We start from the raw sequence: 24,616 nt of genomic DNA, 5'->3' as shown, positions 1-24,616 counted from the left end.
ACCAATCTCAGGATTTTGGGGGGCAGAATCCTGATTTTTGAATGCTGGGGAGCTGACAATGCTAAAATGAGGCGCTGTCCCCAATCCCCTACCATAGACCTCCTTGGTCCAACCATCCCCTAAGAGGGGACATGGTTCCCCCTCCCACCGGCTGGTCTTGGAGGGGTCTGGCCCCCTTTCTCTGTTATCCCCACAACACCTTGTTTCCCCTTCTCCCTGCCTCTTTTTCCCCACCTCCCTCCCCTTATCCCAGCCTTGCCTTCCCTTTCCCCTAGTGGTTCCCCTGGTTTTGGGGCCCGGCCCCCAGGGTGGGTGCCTAGGCTAGGTGAGTTGGCCAAGGCTGCACAGCGCGTCTGTGGCACAGTCGGGACGCGAACGCGCTCCCCAGCCCCAGAGACGGGCTCTAACCCCCGGCCTCGCGCCTCTCGCACGCGCGCGCACACGCACGCGGCCCCGCCCGCGTCAGTCCCCAGTCCCGGCCCCGCCCACCCGGGGCGGTCTCGCCTGACGGGCCGTTGCAAAGGGCTTTTTCAGCAGCCGCAAGTGAGGTGAGTTGCGGCCCTTCGGAGCGGGGGGAGGAGGTGTTAATGCCCCGGCGGGGGCGCCCTCCACCCCCGCGCACACAGCCGGGGGGGGCCGGTCCCCCTTTTCCCGGAGCGGGATGAGCGCGGCGGCCGGGAGCTGCTCCTCGCTGCGGGCGAGCTGGCGCTGCGGGCGGGGGGACCTTGGGCCCGTTCTCGGGTGGGGGGCGCAGGGCCTGGGGAGTGAGGGGCCCCGGAGCCGCTGTTCCCGGGGGGGGGGCTCTTGGCCCCGGTGTGAGGGTCTCCCGGGCGCTACTCTAGCGGGTGGTGAGGCGAGTGGGGGTTGGGGGGGGATCTGTGGGGGTTCGGGGGGGCTGGCGTGGAGTGGGGGATCTGTGGGGGTTGGGGGGATCTGTGGGGGTTGGGGGGATCTGTGGGGGTTGAGGGGGGTTGGAGTGGAGTGGGGGGGATCTGTGGGGGTTGAGGGGGGCTGGAGTGGAGTGGGGGGGACTGTGTGTGGCCGACGTTTCTGTGACGGTAGCGCCAAAGGCCATAAGTCAACTGGGCACTCTACAGACTTGTAGTAAAAGACAGTCCTAGCCCCAAAGCACTTACAGTGTAGAAAGGTGGAGGGTCGTGGCCCTGTTTTCGGGGGGGGGGGGCATGAAGAATTGGGGGAAGGCGGTTCTCCAATGGCAAGGGCCCATCAGGGGAGTGGAGGGTGCCAGAAAGGACTCTGGGGATGGGGCACACAGAAGGATCAGCAGGGTAGCCCTAAAACTGGGGTATTGTACTGTATGGGAGCCCTGTGGTTTACCTACGATTCAGCGACCCAACTTGGATTTCTTCTCATCCTTGCAGCAAAACCAGAAGGAATGAGACAGCCCAGCTTTTCCAATCTGTTTTCCAGCAGCTTTTATCTGTGAATTTCTTAAGAACATCGTTGTTGTATCTGTTATTTAATAGCTATATAGTGTCGTAGGTATGTAAGGCGCTCTAGTGAAATAAAAATACTGTCCAAACAGTCCTACCCCAAAAAACTGTCAATCTAAGGGTATGTCTACACTACAGCGCCACTGTGCCTCCGAATAGCTGCAGTGTAGATGCTTCCTGTCACTGGAGGGGGGGGTGGTGGTGGTTCTGTGGATATAGGTAATCCACCGATCTGAGGCATGTTCGGCACTACACAGTTATGTTGCTGTAAGGCAGTTTGGGCCGAACTAACTCTCTGCGCATCTACACTAAAATGTAGCTCCCACCGATATAACTCGCCCACTACGCTGACTTAATAACTCCACCTCCTCGGGAGGCGTAATGATTAAGTCGATGTAGTTAGGTGGATACAGCGTCCGTGTAGGCGCTGTGTTGCTTACATCGAGTATTGCTGCCTTTCAGAAACCATCCCACGATGCCCAATGCTGGCAGTTAAATTGGTGCAAGTGCTCTTGGTGAAGACATGTGCCGCTGACGAGCATAGTGTGCATGTATAAAACCGATTCAATTACTGCAGTGGCTGTACGTTGATGTAACTTAAGTCAATTTAATTTTGTAGTGTAGACTTGCCCTGGGAGGCAAAACTAGGTAGACAGAATAATTCCATCATCATAGCTGCATCTACATGGGAGGTTAGGTTGACCTAACTGTGTCACTGGGGGCATGATTTTTCACAGCCCTGAGTGATGTAGCTAAGTCAACCTAAGTCTTAGGTGTAGACCAGGTCTTAGCTAGACTTGCATGGGGTCTGATGACAGAGACGAGGGAGGGAATGGAATAAGATCCCAAAGAAGAGAGAACGCCAGACATGAGCAGTGATTTCTCCATCAGATCTTGGAGGAGGGAGGGGGATAATTGCATGTTGGTTTGGGTTGTTCCCTGAGAGTCAGATGAGGATTGTAAATTAGGTGTTTTTGTCATGCTCCAACACAGGTCCAGCTGCTGTAACATTGTGATCTGCTGTGTGACTACTGGGCCGATACTCTGGCAGAGCCAATGCTAGATCTAGAAGTGGTTCCCGAGCGATCTCTTGGGAATGAACAATGGGAATTCACCTTGGGTAAGTCCTGTGCTTGGCACTTGCCTTGTTATCACATTTTTCCATGCTGTGCTAATAAGAAGTAACGACGGCCAGAGGTTTCCCTAATGCTTCTAGCGTTATTCTGAATTACTGAAGATGAATTCCTCAAGACTTTGTTTTGTCTCTTTTGTTTTTGGCAGTTATTTTAACAAGGCAAAGTAATGCTAACTCTTATATAATACTGAGAATATTAATGTATATATGAAAGAATACTTCATGTTTGTTTTTAAGGATGCTCTTAGACTGACTCATGTTTTATTTATCATCTGCATTTCCTTATATTCATACTTCCTCCAAAGCCTCTTGTTGCTATTTTGGACCAGTCATTTTGAGTAACACCCGGAGGAGATGACCTAGATGTACTGATCATAGTCTGGGTAATATCAATCAAGTGACATCAGCCTGCTCAAAAACTTACTAATACTTTGCATTTATAGAGTGATTTTTGTACCAGGATCGCTAAGCACTTTACAAATACTATTTAAACGTCACAACATCCTCATTGGGATAACTGAATTGTGGCATTTCCATTTTACCAATGAGGAAACAGAGTTTAAATGTTTGCCCAAGGTCACATAATAAGCCTTTCTGCTTCCAGTGGTTCTATACAGTCCATTTCTTTGGTAGATTCCTCTTCTCTTCCCCCCAGCAGTGTATCCGAGAGAACTCTTACAACCAATCCAAATTTAGTTGATGGTGTTCAGAACTAATTTGAGGCACTTAAGTGTAGCAGTAGATTTTTATATGTTGTGGGTCCTCCTACAAATGATTGACTTTTCAAACTATATTTTAGTAATAAGCGATCAGCATTTAAACATTACTACATTACTAATTGTAAGCAGTTATGAGGTTATTCTACAATCGTGTGTGTGTGTTAGGAGTTTCTGCACCATACTGCTTTGCCTGTAATTCCCCAACGTTGCTATTGCTGGTTCTGAACCACTGGGATAACAGTGGTGGGAGTACTGGTATAGAGAGAGCTGCAGATGGGGGCCAGTATTTTCGGCACTTTTAAACAATGCAGAAGCTGTTGTTTCAGACATGAACTGATAAGCGGAAAAGATTTTGGTTTCGTGTCTATATTAGGCAATTGTCTTTTTGGTAAGCAGCTGCTAAATGGGTATATTATGATTATGGTAGCAGCAATGCAGTTAAGCCTGTTCAAAGCCACACTTGCCTCTCAATACACTGTCTTTCTGAATTGTTCTTGAAAGCTGACATTTTCCATGCTCGTTCTCAGTCCAAAGAGTGAAGTTCTTTTTTATAACGTTTCATAAAATTCTCCTTGACCATTTGAAGTCACTAGTATATGGAGTGAGGGGAAGAAAAGATGTAGAATGTATGTGTGTGTGTGTGTGTGTGTGTGTGTGTGTGTGTGTATATATATTTATTTTTTACTCTCCTAAGTCAAAAGCTAATTCATTTTGGCTCTGATCCTGCAAAGATTTATGCATATGTTTAATTGTATGAGTTGTGAATAGACCTGCATTGCATAAAATGTGTGTAATTCTTTGCAGGATGTGAGCCTCGAAAAGCTCAAAGATTTGGCGTATACTTAGCTTTCAGTTTGCAAGGCTCGAGTTCCTACATCTGAAAACTAGCAGCTTGTGCAGTATTTCGACTGTTTACTATTTTTATTGTACAACTAATTTGATTAACCCAATATTTGTATATCCAAATAATCACTGAAATAAATGGAGGAGTATTTATACATTTACATACACAGTTGCAGTGGTTTCCAACCTTTTTACGCCCAAGATCACTTTTTGAATTTAAGGGCCACCCAGGATTTCCCTGCCCCTTCCCCAAGGCCCTGTCCCGCTCACTCCATCCCCTCCCTCTCCATTGCTCGCTCTCCCCCACCCTCACTCACTTTCACCAGGTTGAGACAGGGGGTTGGAGTTTGGGAGGAGATGCGGGCTCTGGGCTGGGGCCGAGGGGTTCGCAGTGTGAGAGGGGGCTCTGGGCTGAGCCTGGGGAAGGCAGTTGGGGTGCAGGAGAGGGTGAGGGGTACAAGCTCTGGGAGGGAGTTTGGATGCAGGAGAGGGCTCCTGGCTGGGGCAGAGTGTTGGGGTGCAGGAGAGGGTGTAGGGTGCTGGCTCTGGGAGGGGGCTCTGGGCTGGGGCAGGTGCTTGGGGTTCAGGAGTGGGTTCGGGGTGCGGGAGGAGGTATGGGGTGCTAGCTCTGGGAGTGGGCTCAGGGTTGGCATGCAGCCTCCCGCCGGGTGGCACTTACCTTGGGCGGCTCCCGGTCGGCGGCACAGTGAGACTAAGGCAGGCTCCCTGCCTACACTGGCCCCATGCTGCTCCCGGAAGGTGCTAACGCGCCCCTGTTGCCCCCTGGGGTGTTTCGGGGGCACGTGGCTCTGCATGCTGCCCCTCTCTGCAAGCACCACCCCCACAGCTCCCATTGGCTGCAGCTCCCCATTCCTATCCAATGGGAGCTGTGGAGGCGGTGCTTGCAGGCAGGAGCAGTGCGTGGAGGGAGACCCCTGCCACCCCGTCCCTAGGTCTGCGCTGGCCGCTTCCGGGAGTGGCGTGGGGCCAGGGCAGGCAGGGAGACTGCCTTAGCGGCTGCCCTGCTGCATCACTGGAGATCGACTGGGAGATCCTCTAGGGTTGATTGCGATCGACTGGTTGGTGACCACTGATGTATTGTGTACCTGAAAATACAGAAATAAACTTGTCGTGCATTTACCGGTATTTCAGTGTGCAATGATTTGAATCTTATCACAAAGTAAATACATGGTTGTCGTCTTCAGATTAGTTGTGTGCTATGTATTCTGCCTAAGACAGCCCTTGTTGGAGCTCAGATATCAGTGCTCTCGCTATACTAATAACATGTTGGTATAGCTAGCTCACTGCTGGTTCAGCCCTGCCTAACTTAACTGATCTTTTTGTGTTTGTATTATCTGAAGTTCAGTAAAAGCTACTTCAAAATAGTTATCACACTGCACAGGTTTATTTCGGTGTGTGGGCACTCATTGTTTTACTTTCCTTTATAAAAACAAACAAGCTCATGGAAATAAAATGCCCTTCAACCTCCCTCACCAAAAATGCAAACAAACCTGCTAATGCCACCTTAAAGTTGAGATTACATATACATGCACACGCAACAGGAAATTCATCGTTATAGTTCTTAATACAAACAGAGCTCTACCATATGAGTGTGTGATATATATATATATATATATAGTGTGGCCAGGTAGATTAGAAGTAGGGGACTAACTGGCAGTCAAGACACTTAAGCTCTGTCTACTTCAGGGATATCTTGTCAAATTTCCCACTGTTGCTAAAAATTGTTTCAGTTTCACCAGTTGTAGCAATGTTGGGACCCATACTGTAAATGGATTGCTGGCTGCTCCTGATATTTTGAGCACCATGTTGTCTATACCTGTTCTGGGCAAAATTAGTTACGGGGTTCTTGAAATGCTGATGACTTGGGCTTTGTGTGTTAAACCACTAGTGGAGATGGTTAGTGTGAGATGTGTACACCAGGAAAATTATGTAGACAAGACCTTGGATTCTGTTCCTGGGTGTACTGCATATAATAGTTCCATAGACAACATAAACTTTCTATTTGATATACTTAAAATAATTCACTTACATTTCTCTTGCTTTTGTTATACTTCTTTCCCTTCTTAGTTTCACTCATGTATTTTCTATCAGTCATGGTTCATCTTTTCCTGCACTGACCTCAGGTCTGTTTTCTCCTGTTTTCATCTTTGCTTTCCCTCCCCACACCTCACCTCCCCCCACACACACAGAGGTGGGGCTTAGAAAATTTCCCAGACACTTAATAGCCAGAGGGGGCCCACTATCCATGGGCAATGCGTTGTGAGAAGTCAGCCTTGCTGTCCTGGCTGCTGGAATAGTAAAGGCTGCTGGGATACCAGGGTGCTGACACTGGACTCGGGTTGTGGTCTCCATCTTCCATATTGGAATGTGACTGGTTACTAGCTAATAAATTGGAAGCCACCTCTACCTCCCAAACCCTGCCAGATAGCACGCTGGAGAAACAGCATTCTCTGTTTACTGTCCTCTTCTTTCACCACAGAGTCTACTGGCTTGTAGGTGTAGGTGTTTCAGGGGTGGAGGTACTTGGTTAATCTGCCCCTCCCTTGGCTTTCTTGTCTACTGCAAGAGAGGGGAAGGTCATTCCCCACCTTTGTTTAGGTCCTCCTACAAACTATTCCTGGTGTACATATCACTACTGCTGCTTGTAGCTTTGCCATGCTCCAGTTGATGTTGATACAGTATTAACATTGAAATGTACAAGACTTTCTCACCTCCTTTGCTCCTGTTTGCTCTTAAGGAGGATTTAGAACTTCTTCCCACCCTACACCCCCATATAACTTACTAATTTTTTGTGCATTAAGTGTTGGAAAAGCTTATTTGTTCCATTCAAGGACTGATTATGCAGCCTCTTTAACACACCCAGCCTCTGATGATCATAGGCGAGAGCATGAGGTTTGAAGTTCAATCTGAGTATCCCACACAGCAGCTGAGAGCAATGCCATTGTGGGTCAGCTTGTCTGTTCTTATTTAAAATAATTTAAATGTCAGATAGTGAGTATTTCTTTTTATATCTCCTGGGAGTACAATCTGCCATTTATGAAGAAATTTGTTCTTCTCACTGACGTGTACTCCAGGGAACAACTTTGCAGCAAAATTTGTATCCAGTACTTATGTTTGATTAGTCATCTTCAAATTTGCCTATTCTGTAAAATCTTGCACCCATAATTCTCCACCAGTGACAGCAGCGGCGGGGAGAAGACTGAGACAAAGGTTTTAACAACACGGTGGTAAAAATGTCTGCATCACATCTCTGCTACAGCTTCCACTATTGCTATGGTGGAACTGACCTGGCAACAAATTACAGTAGAACCTCAGAGTTAGGAACACATGGAGTTATAAACTGACCGGTCAACCGCACACCTCATTTGGAACTGCAAGTACGCAACCAGGAGCAGCAGAGACAAAAAAAGGGGTGGGGCAAATGCATTAAAGTACTGTTTAAATATAAACTATGGGGGAAAAAAGGGAAAGTTTAAAAAAAAATGTTTGACAATGTAAGGAAACTGTTCCTGTGCTTGTTTCATTTAAATTAAGATGATTAAAAGCACCATATTTCTTCTGTATAGTGCAGTTTCAAAGCTGTATTAAGTCAATGTTCAGTTGTAAACTTTGAAAGAACAGCCATAATGTTTTGTTCAGAGTTAAAAACATTTTGGAATTACGAACAACCTCCATTCCTGAGGTGTTCGTACCTCTGAGGTTCTACTGTAGATATAGTTGTTTTTCTAATATAGACAAGGTCTTTCATCTCTTGTTTTAGGGGTTGATGTTACATAGCTGATTCTATACCGAGAATAGTGCCTTACTTACATTTAAGGTGTAATTTATATCTGTCAATTAAAAATTTACATTTAGAGTATAAGATATAGTCTGACCAAAATAACACATCCCATGGTATGTTGTCCTGAATAGGGACACTTCGCTTTATTTCAAATTTAAAAATTAGAAATAAGAAAATAATTTAGAAAGAGGCAAGGAGCTAAAATAAATAACAAATCAGAACTCTAAAAGCTGAATTGACATGTAGCAATCAATTATATTTCTGTATGGGTTTATAAGCTTTTTTAGCTGCCGAATTGTGATGTTGGACCCAGGAATATATGTACAACTTGTTTACACATGATCACGTTTCATTAAAAGATACAACAAAAGTTTTGACCACATTGCTGAAGAGGAGCTGACACTACCCTCTTCTCTATGGGTATGTCTACACTACGGGATTACTCTGAATTTACAGAATTCGATTTTTGGCAGCCGATTGTATAAGTAGAGTGCATGCGACCACACTAAGCACATTAATTCGGCGGTGTGCGTCCATGTACCAAGGCTAGCGTCGACTTCCGGAGCGTTGCACTGTGGGTAGCTATCCCATAGTTTCTGCAGTCTCCCCCGCCCATTGGAATTCTGGGTTGAGATGTGTTAGAGATCACAGACGCAGGTCCGGGCAACAGAATTCGGCTTGCGTGCGGCCATGGTAAGCTGTTGTCTTTCGGCTTCTGCAGCCTTCATAAAAGGGAAGATCCCTGCTAGCCAAACGCGAAAAGCTCAGCGCCAATTCGCCAATTCTTCCCCCTCTTCCCCCCGCGCTTGGCTAACTGCAGGGAAGGATTTCTTTTCAGCCACAGGCAAACAGCCCAGTAGGAACGGCCACCTCTGTCCCCTTAATTAAATTCCCGTATTTCAACCAGGTTACCATGAACGATATCACTCTCCTGAGGATAACACAGCGAGATAAAGAACGGATGTTGCTTGAATGCCAGCAAACCCCGGGACCGTACGCTGCCAGGCTTTGTCATGCAATGATACCAGATTACTTGCTACTAGCATGGCGTGGTCAAGTGTCCTACCATGGAGGACGGAATAAGACTGCACTGCCCAGAAACCTTGTGGAAAGGCTTTTGGAGTACCTCCAGGAGAGCTTCATGGAGATGTCCCTGGAGGATTTCTGCTCCATCCCCAGACACGTTAACAGACTTTTCCAGTAGCTGTACTGGCCACGAATGCATCCCAAGTCCTCAGGGCAAATTAATCATTTTAAAAAGCTTACTTTAAAACCATGTTTTATATTTACAAAGGTACACTCACCAGAGGTCCCTTCCATGGCTTCATGGTCTGGGATACTGCCTTGGGAGGGTTGGGAGGGTACTTCAGTCAGGCTGAGAAAAAGATCCTGGCTGTTGGGGAGAACGGAGTGCTGTGTGCTCTCCACAAGCTCGTCCTCCTCCTCCTCCTCATCTTCCCCATCCGCAGAATCCTCAAGCATGGCTGAGATTACCCCCTCCTCAGAATCCACGGTCAGAGGTGGGGTAGTGGTGGCGACCCCCCTCTGCCCCCGCCCGGAATTGCATGCAGCTCAGTGTAGAAGCGGCATGTCTGCGGCTCTGACCCGGACTTTCCGTTTGCTTCTTTGGTTTCTGGTACGCTTGTCTGAGCTCCTTAACTTTCACGCGGCACTGTAGTGAGTCCCTATTGTGGCCTCTCTCCATCATGCCCTTGGAGATTTTTTCAAATGTTTTGGCATTTTGTCTTTTGGAACGTAGTTCTGCTAGCATGGAATCCTCTCCCCATATTGCGATCAGATCCAGTACCTCCCATACGGTCCATGCTGGTGCTCTTTTTCGATTCTCGGACTGCATGGTTACCTGTGCTGATGAGCTCTGCGTGGTCACCTGTGCTCTCCACGCTGGGCAAACAGGAAATGAAATTCAAAAGTTCGCAGGGCTTTTCCTGTCTACCTGGCCAGTGCATCCGAGTTCAGATTGCTGTCCAGAGTGGTCACAATGGTGCACTGTGGGATAGCTCCCGGAGGCCAATACCGTCGAATTGCTGCCACACTGACCCTAATTCAAAATGGCAATGTCGATTTCGGCGCTACTCCCCTCGTCGGTGAACAGTACAGAAATCAATTTTAAGAGCCCTTTATGTTGAAGTAAGTGGCTTCGTTGTGTGGATGGGTGCAGGGTTAATTCGATTTAACGCTGCTAAATTCAACCTAAACTCTTAGTGTAGACCAGGCCTATGTAGTAATGGCTATACCGAGAAAACGAGATTATCTAGTTTAAAGTCTATACTGAGCTGTTAGAAACTGAATTGCAGCAGGCTCTTACCATTAAACCACATGCTTACCTTAACTTGCATAGTGTACTTGACTCTGCAAAAATAATTTATTTTAGAAATAATGGTGTGTAATGGGCTTTGGATCAGGCCCTTAGACACATTATTGGAGAATTAAATCCACCAATAAAGGTGGTTCAAATAGAAAATTGGTGTATACATGTAAGAAAAATGTGGACTCTTTCTGCATAAACTTTGGCTTTTTATTTTGCCCTTGTTGGAGATAATCAGTCTGTATTTTTTGAGTAGAAGAACTTTATTGTTTGGTGGATAAGCACAGACCTTTCTGTTCCAGAAACACTGCTGAGGTCACAAGTGAAGTAGGCTTTTGTTATTGTTTGCAAATCCTTATGCTGCAACTTGCTTCTTTTAGGCGATGAGCCAATTTTACCTCCGCTTCAACCCATATCTGTGTGGACAAATTCGAGAAATATGACTTGTGTTTATTTACAGGAATGCCATTGGCTCAAGCTGTAGCAATTCTTCAGAAACACTGTCGTATTATCAAAAACGTCCAGGTTCTCTACAGTGAGCAGGTGAGTAGAGAATGACCTTGCCAGGTTGTTCAAGTAATAATTTTGTGATAACTAAGCAATACGATATGACGGTGTGTCGATGTTGTGTAATGCTACACGCTGTGTATAGTTCCGCCACATGTTGTGGCTGTTGTCTAATATCACTCATCCTGAAGTGTGTGGCTTTTAAAAGTGGCTAGTTAAATATTATGTGTGTTTTTTTAATAACTCTTTGAGGAGGGTAATCAAAATATTTTATCAGCTCCTAGGATTCGTTGTTATGGCATGATATTGCTATAGCTTGGAATTTTCAGGCACCAATCATTCTTTCTTTGGTGAATGCTACTTTTTTATGTTGACACGTTTTAGTAGGATGGGGAGTTCTGGAAAATAGTGCGTTGAGAAAGGGGAGTTTATTGCTAAGGTTGCTATATTGAGTGGTTCTGACTCTCGATATAAAAGGATTTAAACAAGTAATGGCTGTTTTGAAACTGAATTTAGTTTTTATACTATTGGAAAGGACTTCTACAGCCCTGTTCTTTAAATAGCTGGGCAGTGATCTTCCAATCTTTGTGCATTGTTTCTGTCAAGTGTTGTAATATTTTGTAGTGGTGAGATGCTTCTCACTTTCTCCAGTCCTGTCTGATGCAGTGATGATGAGCCCATTGGAAATGCTGCTCCTGCTCTTCTGTGCATCAGCAGTTCTGCTTGCAAAAGCAGGTGCAGTAATTTAAAACACCTAGATGTCTTAATCATGCTTTTGCATGATTTAAACATTATCCGGTGTTACATTAGTTCCTATGCTTTTGATGTCCGTCCTGCTTTGCATTCTGTAGTGTACTGGAGGCAAAATCTATTAACTAGGTGCAATAAAATACATTTTTGAACTTCTCTAGTTTTGGGGGGAGTGTGAGGAAGGGAGGTGGGGATACCAAATGCCGTGAAAATATATATGAGTTGCCTGTTCTCAGCTACAATAAGCTTGTAATGTGTCCTGTTGTTTTAAGGAAGCAGTAGATTAGAAGACTTTTTCACATTGTCCTTAACTAAATCTGTTACAATTTGAATTTGTATCAACAATCTAAAGACTGAGCAAGAGATCTTCTGACATAGGAGTACAAAAATAATCAAGGGAGAATCCTGACTCTTTGGTTTACTGCCAGATACATATCTCATTAATTAAATGAGTTTTATCCTTTTTTTTTCTTTCCAGGTAATATAGATTTATGGCTTTCATAATGGCTACATATTTACTTTGCAAATTAGACATGTAGCCCATTACAAATAATAGACTAGACCATCTGTATGACAGTGGTTAGTAACAGCATTAGTTTGTGTCCCACATTTTCTCAACCCCTGTCAGTACAGTTCACTGCAGAATATCTTCTGGGTTTATTTAGAAGAATAATGTAATCCTTGTTTCGTTCTATGATGTGGTGTAATACAAGGATTAATATCCCAGTGCTAGAAAACATAACATATTGTTGATTGTGCTTTGTGCTTTTAGAAAGATTATGCTGAGGCTGACCAGGGATCTTTCCTCAAAGACCTTTGTTCATCTTCACTCCTCAAATGATCATAAATATAGAAATGTCTTTATGGGATCATGTTTCCTGAGGAAAAATGTTTGATAGGTACAGTACCAAAGATAAAAGTATTTTGAGCATTGGGAGTGGTTCTAAACACGTGTTTAGTTTATAACCACTCCATACTAAGCACTTATATTAATTAAGCCCCAGCCCTGCAACTGACTGCATGTGGGCCCAACCTTGTCCTGGGGCAGATCCTCATTGATTTCAGTAGGGCTTCATGGGTGCCGGGTTCTGCTGGTGTGGTCACTTGGTTTCAGGGCCTTGATGAAGTGTCTCTTATGTTGTCTGGTCAAAAAGAGTTATGTTCATATACCTGAATTTAAACATTGAGAATAACTCATCTTCCCCATGATGTTTTTTTTAAATATATGTTTAAACAATAGGACATAATAGCTTAAAATATTTGAGCATCTAGACTACTATCCTGAAACTCCAAGAGCATTTGTTAATTCTTTAAAAATGTATCTAAAAAGACTTCTCAAATTCAGCCAGCTCTGTTCATATTAAAGGTCTGATCTTAACAAACATGGGAAGCCTGAAATGCAGCAGGAAAGCTTTATGAACCTGTCTCTGTAACTGTAAATTGAGGACAAAGCTTAATTCTGGGGTTTTATTGCTGGTGAATATTTATTTATGGATATTTAGTATCTTTATTTCTAAACTGGCAATGTGAGCCGAGCACCTAACTCCCATTTGTGCCTTTATAAATCTCCCCCTCCATTTTATACCGTCAGAATATAGTAATACCTTCCATTTCCCATGGACTTATGTGGAATGGTATTGTATAGAAATCCCCTCCTTTTGGGAAGGGTTAATCCCAACCACCTCCTAGGATTTTCGGTCATATCTGAAGTTTCACTTTGAGTACTAAAAATCACATTAATTTAACTTGTGTCCCCCAAATTTCTTTCTCCTGGCCATAAAATCTGCCAGAAGGGAAGATGAGCTGCAGGCTGTGGTAATTACCAAGCCTTCTCTCAGATCTTTGTTTTCCCTCGTTAATAATGTTTTCAACTTTCACACTAAGCCTGAATTAAATTTATAAACATCCTGCCTAGAACCGTAGAACTCAATTTGCTTAATTTCCTGGATATGTACTAAAATCTTTGGAATGCAGAGCCCATCACACACATTCGGAAAAGTTATTTAATATGTCTTCGTCATAACACAATGCATGTTCTTAACTATGTGTGTAAGCTCTCTGAATTAATTTTCTACAGCATCAGAAAGGCTCGAATGCTGGCACTGATAGTCTTCTCTCTTGATATATGACATGCTTAAATACCTCCTAATTCTAGACAACATTGCACATTTGCATGTTTACTTTCTGCCAGCTACCTTATTGCTTGGGTAGAACTGGTTTTCTGTAAGGGTGGATGAGATACTTACTATGGAGTGGTTATAATCTAAATACAAATGTGTTTAGCACCATTCCCAATGTTCAGAATATCTTTATCTTTGGTACTGTACCTATCAAACATTTTTCCTCAGGAAATACGATACTATAAAAACATTTCTATATTTATGATCATTTGAGGAGTGAAGAGCAAGAATGCTTGCTGTTGGAGTTTCTGATGGCATTCCTGAGTCTGTCTCTCCCCCTCCCGTGATAAAGTATTTTCCGTTTCCCCTTCTCATAGTTAAAGGGGCATTGTCAGTTGATTAAAAGCCCCAAAATTTGTCTCCATAAAGGAAGACAAATCCTATGCGGCATTTCTGGAGAGAGGACTGTTGTATATTGTTATAGTAGCAGTTAAAACAAATCATAGGGAAAATATACAGTACATAAAATATTTCAAATCACCTTTGGTCTAACTACAAAACAGTCATGGAATAAACCGCATTTATGTTGCACCTTCGACTTTTATTTAAAAACTGGATTAGATAGGAGCCTGAATTAAATAGGCGAAGGGATTTAAAATCACATTGGTCTGAGATCCAGGATTCGCTCTGTTCAGTTGTGGACCTATGGCAGTTTTCAGGTTAGTTTACAAGATATCAATCAGGGATAGCAATGAAAGTGTATCCCTGAAGTTTTTCAGTGGCATAAAGCATCTATTGTCGGTTGTTCATGAGAAATTTGGTTTTAAAACTATGAAATTCTGATGTATAGTAAACCTTATTTATATTTTACAAAAACAGTACTAATTTCTCTCATCAGGAGGCCTGTACAGTTGGTTTACGTTAATTATTTAATCTGACTAAACATCGTAGATATGCTGTGAATATAGCTCTCCCTTCTGCTGCCATGACTGTCTGTTCGTGTTAAGTCAACTTCTCCTAGTACTGTCCCCCCATTTGAGTTCCTCCAGAGGGGCAGGATTCACAGCAAGACTCGTGGTGCTGGGCATTATCTTAGGTTGTGAATCCTAGTGTTGTTGGCTGCCTTTGCCTACCTACCAACCTTCTCCCCCTGCAGGGAGAAGTTGGAAAGGTGGGTTTCATTGTGTGTGTGCATGCGCGTGCGGGAATGGGGGGTATGTGGTCAGACTGGCTGTGCTAGAGACAATTTAGTGAGTATGCCTGGACTATGTTGGCAGTAGAGAACTGCTATCACAGTGTACCACTGAAAACAGAGACAGCCTTAGAGTCTGATCCAAAACTCATTGAACCCAGTCAAATATCTGTTCACTTCAGTGGGCTTTTATTTAGGCACCTAGTTATGACTCAGTAACTAAGGAAACGTAAATTTGCAGCACTAGGGTCTGAAATATTCCATTTAGAACTTTACCCAGACTGGTTATGATATTCTTTGATATTTGAAGTGCATATCACTTTCTTAAGTATAATATGTAATCATTGCTGAGGAGAGGCTCTTCAGTTTTCTGTTCATAAGATGGGCCCACCAGTGCTGAGTGCAACAAACTCTCCTACATGTGTTCCAATTTTTCACTCTAAGCCTAAAATGTCAGTTTCAATGGCCCTTTTTCTATCTGTAAAAGCAGCAAGAAAGCTGTATTTCTACTTGGTTGTGAGTTTATGCAAGGTGTGAACTTATCAACAACACTTCTGTTTCATTAAATAGGAAAACTGAAGCGGGTTGGCCACATGTACTTTGGTTTAGGTGTATACATAGAACAAAACAATTGGTTGCCATGCCAATTGAATTGACCATTTGGGAAAAATATTTTTCTTTGCTTTTTATATATGTGGCAACAATCAGCTTTTCATCTAAATGATTCTACTGTTTTTGTTTTACAGTCTCCTCTTAGCCATGACCTCATCCTTAACCTGACTCAGGACGGAATCAAACTGCTGTTTGATGCTTTCAATCAGAGACTTAAGGTACAAAAAAAGTAACTAAAATAGATTCTAACCTATTCTTAAAATAACTTAAGTTAACAAATCCTTTTATTTTTACATAGTGTTTATATGCCAACTTTAACACACTCTTGCAGTACAAGACTATCGCTGTGTTTTAATGGTCAAACTGTAAATACAGAATATCTTAATATTTTGAAATATATTGGGCATTTTCAAGAGTGATCCAATGTGACCTCTCTTCCCTACTTTGTTCCAAATTGGGCATATGCTAAAAATGGCTGAGATCAGATCCTGCATTATTGTAGTCGGGGTAGATGTGTGGTGGTGTTTTTTTTTCCATTTACCCTTTTATTCTTTGCTTCCATTTTATCCATATAAACATTTTTTTATCCCCTAATTCTTGCTTTAAGCTGAACTAAATTCATGGTATACTCATGTAGCCACTAGTGCACCTGTAGTCATGTGGCATCTCAGAAGACCAAATTCAAATAAACAGGTACTCCTCCATGGAGTTCAGCTTACACTGAATTGGCATTTGTACCAAAGACTGAGATCATCATTCCAACAATGCTCCCTGCAGTATCCGTTAAGTGATGCTGTGCTCAAAGAGGTGCATCTCCCACAAATGCTTTGCAGTTTCATCACATTTACTAGAAGCCAGGCTGGTTACATCTACCCTACTCACAGAATTTAGGAGAAACAGAGAAAATGCTGCTATTGAGGTGACATGGTTCAGCCAAGCAAATGGACAAGTACAGGTGAGCGACTCTGTAGAGATTTGATTAGGTTATTACAAAATAAAAAGGCTTTCTCAATTAAAACACCATAGCTGTGTATTGGTTGTGGGGTATTGAGCCTTTCACTGAGTCACCAATTCAAGTTCTGCCCCAAATTCTGACCAACAGTCAGTGTTGGCCATTCAGTAGTCTTTCTGAAGCAACTTTGTGACACCCTACCATGTTTCTAGTGGACAATGTGTGGACAGAAAACCCCTACCCATTTGGCACAAATTGCCATGCTACTTGGCATCACCTGTACAAAAGAGAAGTACTGTGTGAACATGATTAGTGATCTACACTGTCAACCCTGACAGTGGTTCCTCCAGGAGAGGCTGCCTCACATCACCCTTCCAACCACCATTAAGGGTGATATATGGCGGGGTTCTCAAGTTTTTTCTTTCTGAGGTCCCCCCCACTCCCCCAACATGCTATAAGAACTCCACGGCCCACCTGTGCCGCAATAACTGTTTTTCTGCATATAAAAGCCAGGGCGGCGCTAGGGAGGTGCAAGGTTGGGGCCCATGCCACAGGGGCTCCCATGAAGCTACACTACATTGCTCAGGCTTCAGCTTCAGCCCCGGGTGGCGGGGCTCAGGTCCCTGGGCTTCAGCCCCATGCAGTGGAGCTTCAGCTTTCTGCCGTGGGCCCCAGCGAGTCTAATGCTGGCCCTGCTTGGAGGCCCCCCTGAAAACTGCCCGAGGCCCCCTAGGGGCCCCTGATTGAGAACTGCTGCTCTATGGAACCTTGTTTTCTCTACCCTTGCCTGTACCTGTTCTGTCTATAGAGAACTGTGCTCTCCAAGCTTTCAATTTAGACTTCTCATGAGCACAAAAATCACTTTAAAGCCACTACAGACAGCTGAGAGGAGGAAGTTAATCAACTGAAATGCAAGATATTCTAATGGACTAAATATTTGTGAATCGCTATTAATTTGGATTGTTATTTTTAACTAAAGTTAAGATTTCTTTGTAGTTCAATACCATTATGCATTCATATATTTTATAATTGTTAGATGTATACCTTAAATGTTAAAAATAAGTTAATATTTGCATTTTTCATACTAATTTTCCATTAAGAGTCAATGGAAATGAAATGAGATGTGGTCAGATATTTTTCCTCCTTCAGAATGGGCCGGATTATAGTTTATAATTGAATTGTGGAAGCTTCTGTTTATGAAATCCTTCCAGTATTAATGGGATCTTGCTGTCTTTAACACAGAAGTCTCATTGATATTCAAACAGCGGAAGTGACGTTAGGGTTATTAACAGGATGTTTTAAAGCTGTTTTTCTGTCAGAAGGAGCTGCGTTTTCCCAATGTGGGTTGTTGCTTGACTGTAGAAACTCTTTTCAGTAGCATAATTTCTTTAAAGAAACTGAGCTTGATAAGACTGAAATAATCACTTCAATTATACATCTCATTTCCTGCCATTTATCTGAGCCTCTGAATCTCATTTTTAATGAATAAAGCAGCTCCTTCTCTCCCGCCACCCCCAAATCTCTCACTTCAGTTTTTCAGAGGGTGGGATCAATGTCATTTGGAGACCATAGCACATATTCAGGAGTTTCCCTTCTATTCTTCCTCACTCTTATGTATTTAAATTATCCTCCTACTACCCATTTGTTTAAAAATAGCAGGGTTAAACAAACTGATCTGGTTTAGTGGTCCAGCAAAAATGCATTTTGGTCTCTAATCTTAGAGGGTCAACAGTTCTGTTGTAAATTGTGCAAACTGTACAATTGTAAAAGGATACAATAAGTATTTTGTGAAATTTAACTGATATTTATAAAGCTGCTTGGGACATATTCTGTGTCACACACACATTTATTTCAGATCACTTCTTAGTAGAGTAATCAGACTTGTTTTAAGAAGAATTTGTTTTAGGTGGGGATTATTAGAGCCTGCTGTAAAGATGGCATGATTCATTTTAGTTTCTCCATGGTTCAGAACCCAATGTTCAGCAGTGAAACTGACAAAAATCATGTCACTTCACTCTGCTGTTACTTGAATAGTATGCAGCTATTAGAGCTGGTCATGGGGAAGATGAGAATAAATAAAGGCTTCTAGAAGGTAGAATGGCAGAGTTAGGAGGCTGAGGGAATAGTGGCAATATCCATGAGATGCGTTCTGTGCCTCTGTGGGTGGGAAGACACCTCTCTGTGCCTTCCAGCAACCAGAGGGATGCAGGGGTCTTTAAGTCTGTTGTATATATTACCCAGAGGCTGAAATGAAGCATGGTGCCCTGGACCAACTTTTAGGGATAGCACTCTAGTATGAGTCCAAGTACCTTCCTCCTCTCACCACCCCCCACTCCCATTCAGCTAGGGAAGGAGCTAGACTTCCACTATGCTGTCGTTTCCTGTTGCCTTGCAAATTCTACAAGCCCTGTAAAGTATTAAATATTCAACCTGTAAATGCTCTAAAATTCTTTGAATATTAGATTATAGTAAATTGTTTAAACTACTGACCTTTCTCAAATTCAAGCCAAAAGCTTCTTGATTATGCAGAGATTGATCAATAATTGGGTTTGAATGCTGCTGATTACACATCTGCTTGTATGGGCAGTGGAATAAATACCATGGTTGCTTTGTCAATAGTAGCTAAGCTAGTTTTTAAAAAGTCCTGCCTTAGCCTTATGGCTTATTGCAGTATTTCTTCTGTGGGTGTGTCTGCAATGACTGTGAGCTTATGTAAATGCACTGGGTATTGCTGGACTGCATAATTATCTATAAATATTCCAAAATAGAACCTGTTTCTTTCTCTTGTGTGCTAGACCTTAATAGATTTTGAGTTTGAATAATGGGATGATGATTTGATTAGGCTTGGAAGAATTGGATTTTTATTGGTAAATGTCAATTTCACAGTACACACACAAACCAGTTAAAAATATTTCCATCAGTGATAACTGAAATTTACAGATAGGCATAGTAAGAGAAATATTGCTTGAGAACTTATTGGAGTTTGATTTTTAAGAATATTGTACTTAGTATATTTGATGTGATGTTGACAACTTGTGTTTTAATGGTTATAAAACTTTAACTTGTTGATTCTCAGTGTCTGTCATGCAATAATTGTTTGACTCCTCCCATAATGTGAAAACTTAAATCAGTAAAAAAGAGAAAAAGCTTAAACGCCATAATTTTGCCCAACTTTGAAAATTTAAATTTATAAAAGTAAAAAGTGATTAAAATAAACACCAGTGTCATCCATTGCGATAATAAAAAACATTGAATTATGTCAAGCCTATTGATGATGAATTGGCACTTTTTTGACAGCTGTCAATGCCTCTTGCTGACCTGGAGCTCATTGACCGAACACACTGTTCCCTTAGCTGACTGTGCTCTTTCTGTGTTCTTTGATTCATCCTTTATTATATTCCTGGATCGTGAATTGTTTTAGCCAGGCAGCAGCCTTTGATTCCAGCACTCATAAGAAGCTTCTGAGTATTTTCCATTCTTGAGTTAGGCTAGATATTTTTCCCTTCACTTCCAGAGGTGTCCATGTGCAAAATAAGCATGTGGAAGATTTAAGAAAATAGAATTAAAAAAAAAAAAATAGGACCAGTACTGACTCACAGTAATGCCATTTAAATGATCTTTATTCTTACTGGGGCATCTATTAGATCGTAGCAGGCAATCTCGAAGGGTTGAATCAAATTCTAATAATACAAAGTATCCAGGATTTTAAGAAGCAGAACTAGGGCAACTATATTTATATATAAACTTGCTTTAATGGACAGGAGAGAAATGCTTGTTCATTGGGTTTTGTTTGTTTTTTGAAGTTGAGTTTGCCAATAAAAATGTGTTTCGTACTCAGCTTCTTAGTTGTCTAAAGTGTATGGGCTTTTTCCTATATACTTGTCATTTTGCTTGGGGAAACTTTCATTTTCTTATGAGTCAACAGTATACCATTAAACATGAAGTACTTTTATACAGAATGTTGTGTGTAGTTTTAAATGTACATTAGAATATTTTATATAGGGATATTCACCAAACAAATTACTAAAACAAGACTTCCATCTTGGTCGGTGGCATTTATATGAATTTAAAACCATGTGTGTTCAGTTAATATGCAGCATAGTAGAGTTTTTAAAAGTCTCTCCAAAATTCTCAGTACTACTTATGATGGGAGATTTCCTGGGGGTTCCCCTTTATCCTCCATGACCCTGTGTCCACAGCAGCATTTCCTCCAGCCACAGAGGGAGTGCTTCTGTTAAAGCTTCATTAAGGATTATCCAGGGCAGCACAAGGCTCCCTGTTTTTCCCACAGCAGTTAGACACCATCCTCTCTCTTTCTCTCTGCAGCTGCTGGCACAGGAAGAAAGGTATCTAAATTTAGGAGAGAGCCTGCGGGGATGGAGGGGGTCAAGTTTAATCCCTTTTTATTCGCTGAAAATCTGCTTTAGGCCCAATCTAGCATCAGGAGCCATTAGTGCCGATTCCTATTCCCCAAGGAGACTCATCGAGATCAACAGGAATCCATCTAGGTGCAAGAGTCTGCAATAATGAATGCAGGATCAGGCCCTCATAGTGGAGGTTCTGAGGAGAGCTCTAAATTAAACAAAAACAATATATGTACATAAAACAAAAATATTAAGAGTTATTATGCCTCTGGTCTGTTGTTACCCTTTTTTATGGATGGCTATTTTAAGTGTCTGTTACAGCACCTAAAGCCTTTGGATAGGTGTCTTGTGTGTTTACAGTGAAAATTAAAACTTTTATATCTGCCGCAAATCACTTTGCTGAGTGAAAAAATGAGAGAGGAGTTTGAATATAGTGAAAGCTGTACAAGGAACCACCATTTTTAGGCAGTCTGAGGAGTCCAACCCAAAGAATCTTCAAATGTATTGATGGCACATCTGTTGCACTTCCATTAGGAGACCACCTCCATTTGGTAACCATTTACTGTCACTTCCTTCAGAGGTTGCTTAAAAGAAGTTGCTCTGTAGATACTACTTTAGCCCCCAATCTGCCAAAACGATCCATTCACACAGATTCCCATTGATGTCAGCAGGTTCCATGCAGATGCAAGGATCCACCTTCGCAGAGTCAGTTACATGATTGAGGTTTTTTTGGTGATTGTTTTAGAACTGTGATAAACTCTGAAAATTGATGCTCACTAATCTATCTTGATTTGTTTGCAGTGTTGTTGTAGCTATCTTGGTCCCAGAATATTAGAGAGACGAGGTGGCTGAGGTAATATCTTTTATTGGACTAACTCCAGGACCTGAAGAAGAGCTCTGTGTAGCTCGAAAGCTTGTCTCTTTCACCAACAGAAGTTGGTCCCCCAAAAAAATATTACCTCACCCATCTTGTGTCTCTAATCCAGTGGTGGGCAACTTGCAACCACCTGTGGCCCGTCAGGGTAATCCACCGGCGGGCCGTGAGACAGTTTGTTTACATTGACCGTCCACAGGCATGGCCGCCCGCAGTTCACCATTCCTGGCCAATGGGAGCTGTGGGAAGCGTCGGCCAGCACGTCCCTGCGGCCCGCGCTGATTCTTGCAGCTCCGATTGGCCGGGAACGGCGCACTGCGGCCACTGGGAGCTGCGGGCGGCCGTGCCTGTGGACGGTCAATGTAAACAAACTGTCTCGCAGCCCATCCACAGATTAGCCCGACGGGCCGCGGGTTGCCCACCACTGCTCTAATCTGTCTTGATTCAGTTAAAACCAAACAGATTTCCACTAGAGAAGGTGAACTTGCGGTAATAACTTTTAACTTGGGTCAGTAGTCTGCCCTAAATATCCTATTTCAAAATCCTGTGGAACTGCAATAATTTTTTTCTATTTTCTGTCTTTCAGGTGATTGAAGTTTATGACTTGACTAAGGTGAAGTTAAAATATTGGTAAGTGATTTAAGATTATCACGTACCATTGGGTCACACATGATATATTAGTTACCATCTCTTTTTCACTCCAGTCATAATTACTGGACTGCACTGAATTTTTGTCTCATTAATTTCTCTTCAGGAAAACAGTTGCATATTTTTTCATCAGAAGTTAATTTAATTATTCAGAAGTAAATTATAGGCGATATTCTCATAATATATCAAATTAAAGAACATGTTCTCAACAGAAATGAGTTCTGGGTACATTTTGAACAGGAGTCTCAGTGTTTAAGGTTGGTAGGCATGATGCATGTTGGATCAGTATTTTTGTGGTGCCAATAGGATTGGTTTGGGTCAGTTATACTGTATTTTGTTGCTTATGCTTATTATAATTATTCTGTTTAACTGGGGAAGAGTTTTCAATTATTTATATGCTACTCTAACAGTGAGAACAAAATTCAGATAACATTCCTAAGCATATTCCCTGTGTACATTACCAATCCCCTGTTTCTTCTAAGGTTTGTAGACTTTCTGCTCTCAACTTACGGTATTATGAAACATGTATATGTAGCACGAAAGGTGGGCATGGACCTTTACAAATAGAATAAAGTTACAGACTCTCCCTCAAGGACCCTTAAAATCTAGGGACAGATATGACATCAAGCAGGGGAGAGAAAAGAAGGCTTACACAATACAGTTGAGGTTTCATGTTCCACACAGACGCGCATTATGGGAGTTATTTGGAGATGTATTAGGTGGATGTAGAAGTCTGGGTGGTATATAGTGCTTGTGTTAGTGACTGGCAGCAACACCCATTTTTCTGGGAATCTGGCTTTTTTCTGGTTGCCATCAATTTTTCATCTTGTGTGTTCCATTCACTGATTATTTTGCAAGTGTAAATGTGGTGGTAGGGAATGTTAATTAGGTAAAATAAACTGAACAGCATCCCACTGCCACATACAGTATGTGGTATTGTATCTAGAGTTTTTTTTTTTTTATTTTAAAGCCTGTATCCCATAATTATCAAAGGTTAGTTATCATAATAAAAAAATGATCCTTGTGAAATATTTTAGTGGACATACTATTGAAATGGTTTATGCAAACCAAAGGCAGAATTTCTTTGATAAAATCAAAAGTACATCTTTTTCTTATTCTCAAAAGCCCACCTTATGAGTATGGAAATGTCATTGTCTATATTTTTCCTCTGAGTTTCTTGAGCTCCAGGGCTGAACCTGAAACAGAACTTATCAAAACTTTTTTGTAATGGGAGTTGAAGGTTGGGAAGCCACGTACACAGAATGATTGTAGAAATACCCGCAGATGTTTGCAATAGTTCAATTTAACTGAAAGATCTTTTTTTTTTTTTTTTTTTTTTTTTTTTTGGAAAAGAGATCAGTGCTCGCTCTCCCACATGGCTGTCCCTTCAAACCTCTTTGTTATATAAAATGGCTGTAATACCTTTCTTCTTTCCAAATTTCTTGTAGCAATCATAGAATTATAGGGTTAGAAGGGACCGCAAAGGAAATTTAGTCTAACCCCCAAGCAGTGGTGTCAAATGATGAAATCAGGGTCAAATTCTTCTCACCAAAGCAAAACTCAAAAAAGCTGCAAATCATGGATTTGGGAACTTTTCATATTATGTGTATGAAGGTAGAGTCTGATTTTATAAATCCCGTATTATCTTTTAATAGAAGTCTAAGGGCCAAACCCTGCTTCCTTACTCCTGATACTCATTCAGAGTAACTCCACTGACATCAGTAGAGTTATGAAGGAGTAACAAAGAATAGAATTTGGCTTTAAGAATTATTTCCCTTCCATTACAAAAAATTCATATAGTTTTTTGGCTGAGCTTGTGAGGGCAAAAACTCAACTTCACAGCATTTCTTTGTTTAGATGTAACACTAACTTTTGAACATAGCCTCCAATCAATTCCAAAATTACAGCGAATCTTTAATAGACCCCCTCGTCTTAAATCTGCCCATCCTCCCAGGTGGTATACAAATGTTGACACCCTGAAAAAGAGAAAAGGAGAATAGGAATGGCGGACACTGGCGTAGGGGAATGGGGGAGCGGTACAAAGTAAAACTGCCTGGGGGAGAATGGGGACACACACAGCCCCAGGCATAAGGGAGAGGATAGAGGGTTGCAGGGAACCTCCTAAAATAGAAGGAAATGGGAGGGTGGCTCGAAGATCAATGTAAGGAGCCCCTGGTGTGTGCAGTGAGGTTGACTGACAGAAGCAACAAAGTGAGTGACCCCAAAGTAGTGGGGGTCGGCTTATAAATGGGTCTACATCAAAAGTTGATGATTTTAATCTCTATGGAATCATTGAATTGAATATCTAATACATTGTT

At 42.3% G+C, this 24,616-nt stretch overlaps 1 protein-coding gene across 4 annotated transcripts in view; it reads left to right on the top strand.

Moving 5' to 3' along the window:
- The first annotated feature begins 484 nt into the window (after window positions 1-484).
- The window catches only part of C13H16orf70 (chromosome 13 C16orf70 homolog), a 53,503-nt gene continuing 29,371 nt past the window's right edge, over window positions 485-24,616 (top strand). For 3 of the 4 annotated variants that reach the window (XR_004647976.1, XM_034788266.1, XM_034788264.1), the window contains exons 1-5: window positions 1,033-1,503; window positions 2,448-2,574; window positions 10,740-10,822; window positions 15,595-15,678; window positions 22,237-22,280. Coding sequence is in view for 3 of the 4 variants with exons in the window: in XM_034788266.1 (XP_034644157.1) it covers window positions 2,511-2,574; window positions 10,740-10,822; window positions 15,595-15,678; window positions 22,237-22,280 (275 nt within the window). In the remaining variant the exon portion in view is untranslated. Of the gene's footprint in view, window positions 549-1,032; window positions 1,504-2,447; window positions 2,575-10,739; window positions 10,823-15,594; window positions 15,679-22,236; window positions 22,281-24,616 lie in introns of those variants that run through there. The other variant, XM_034788265.1, reaches the window with a different exon arrangement.

The sequence above is a fragment of the Trachemys scripta genome, chromosome 13 (genome assembly GCF_013100865.1).
Source record: "Trachemys scripta elegans isolate TJP31775 chromosome 13, CAS_Tse_1.0, whole genome shotgun sequence".
Lineage (NCBI taxonomy): Eukaryota > Metazoa > Chordata > Testudines > Emydidae > Trachemys > Trachemys scripta.
This window is presented reverse-complemented; position numbering and strand designations above follow the sequence as displayed.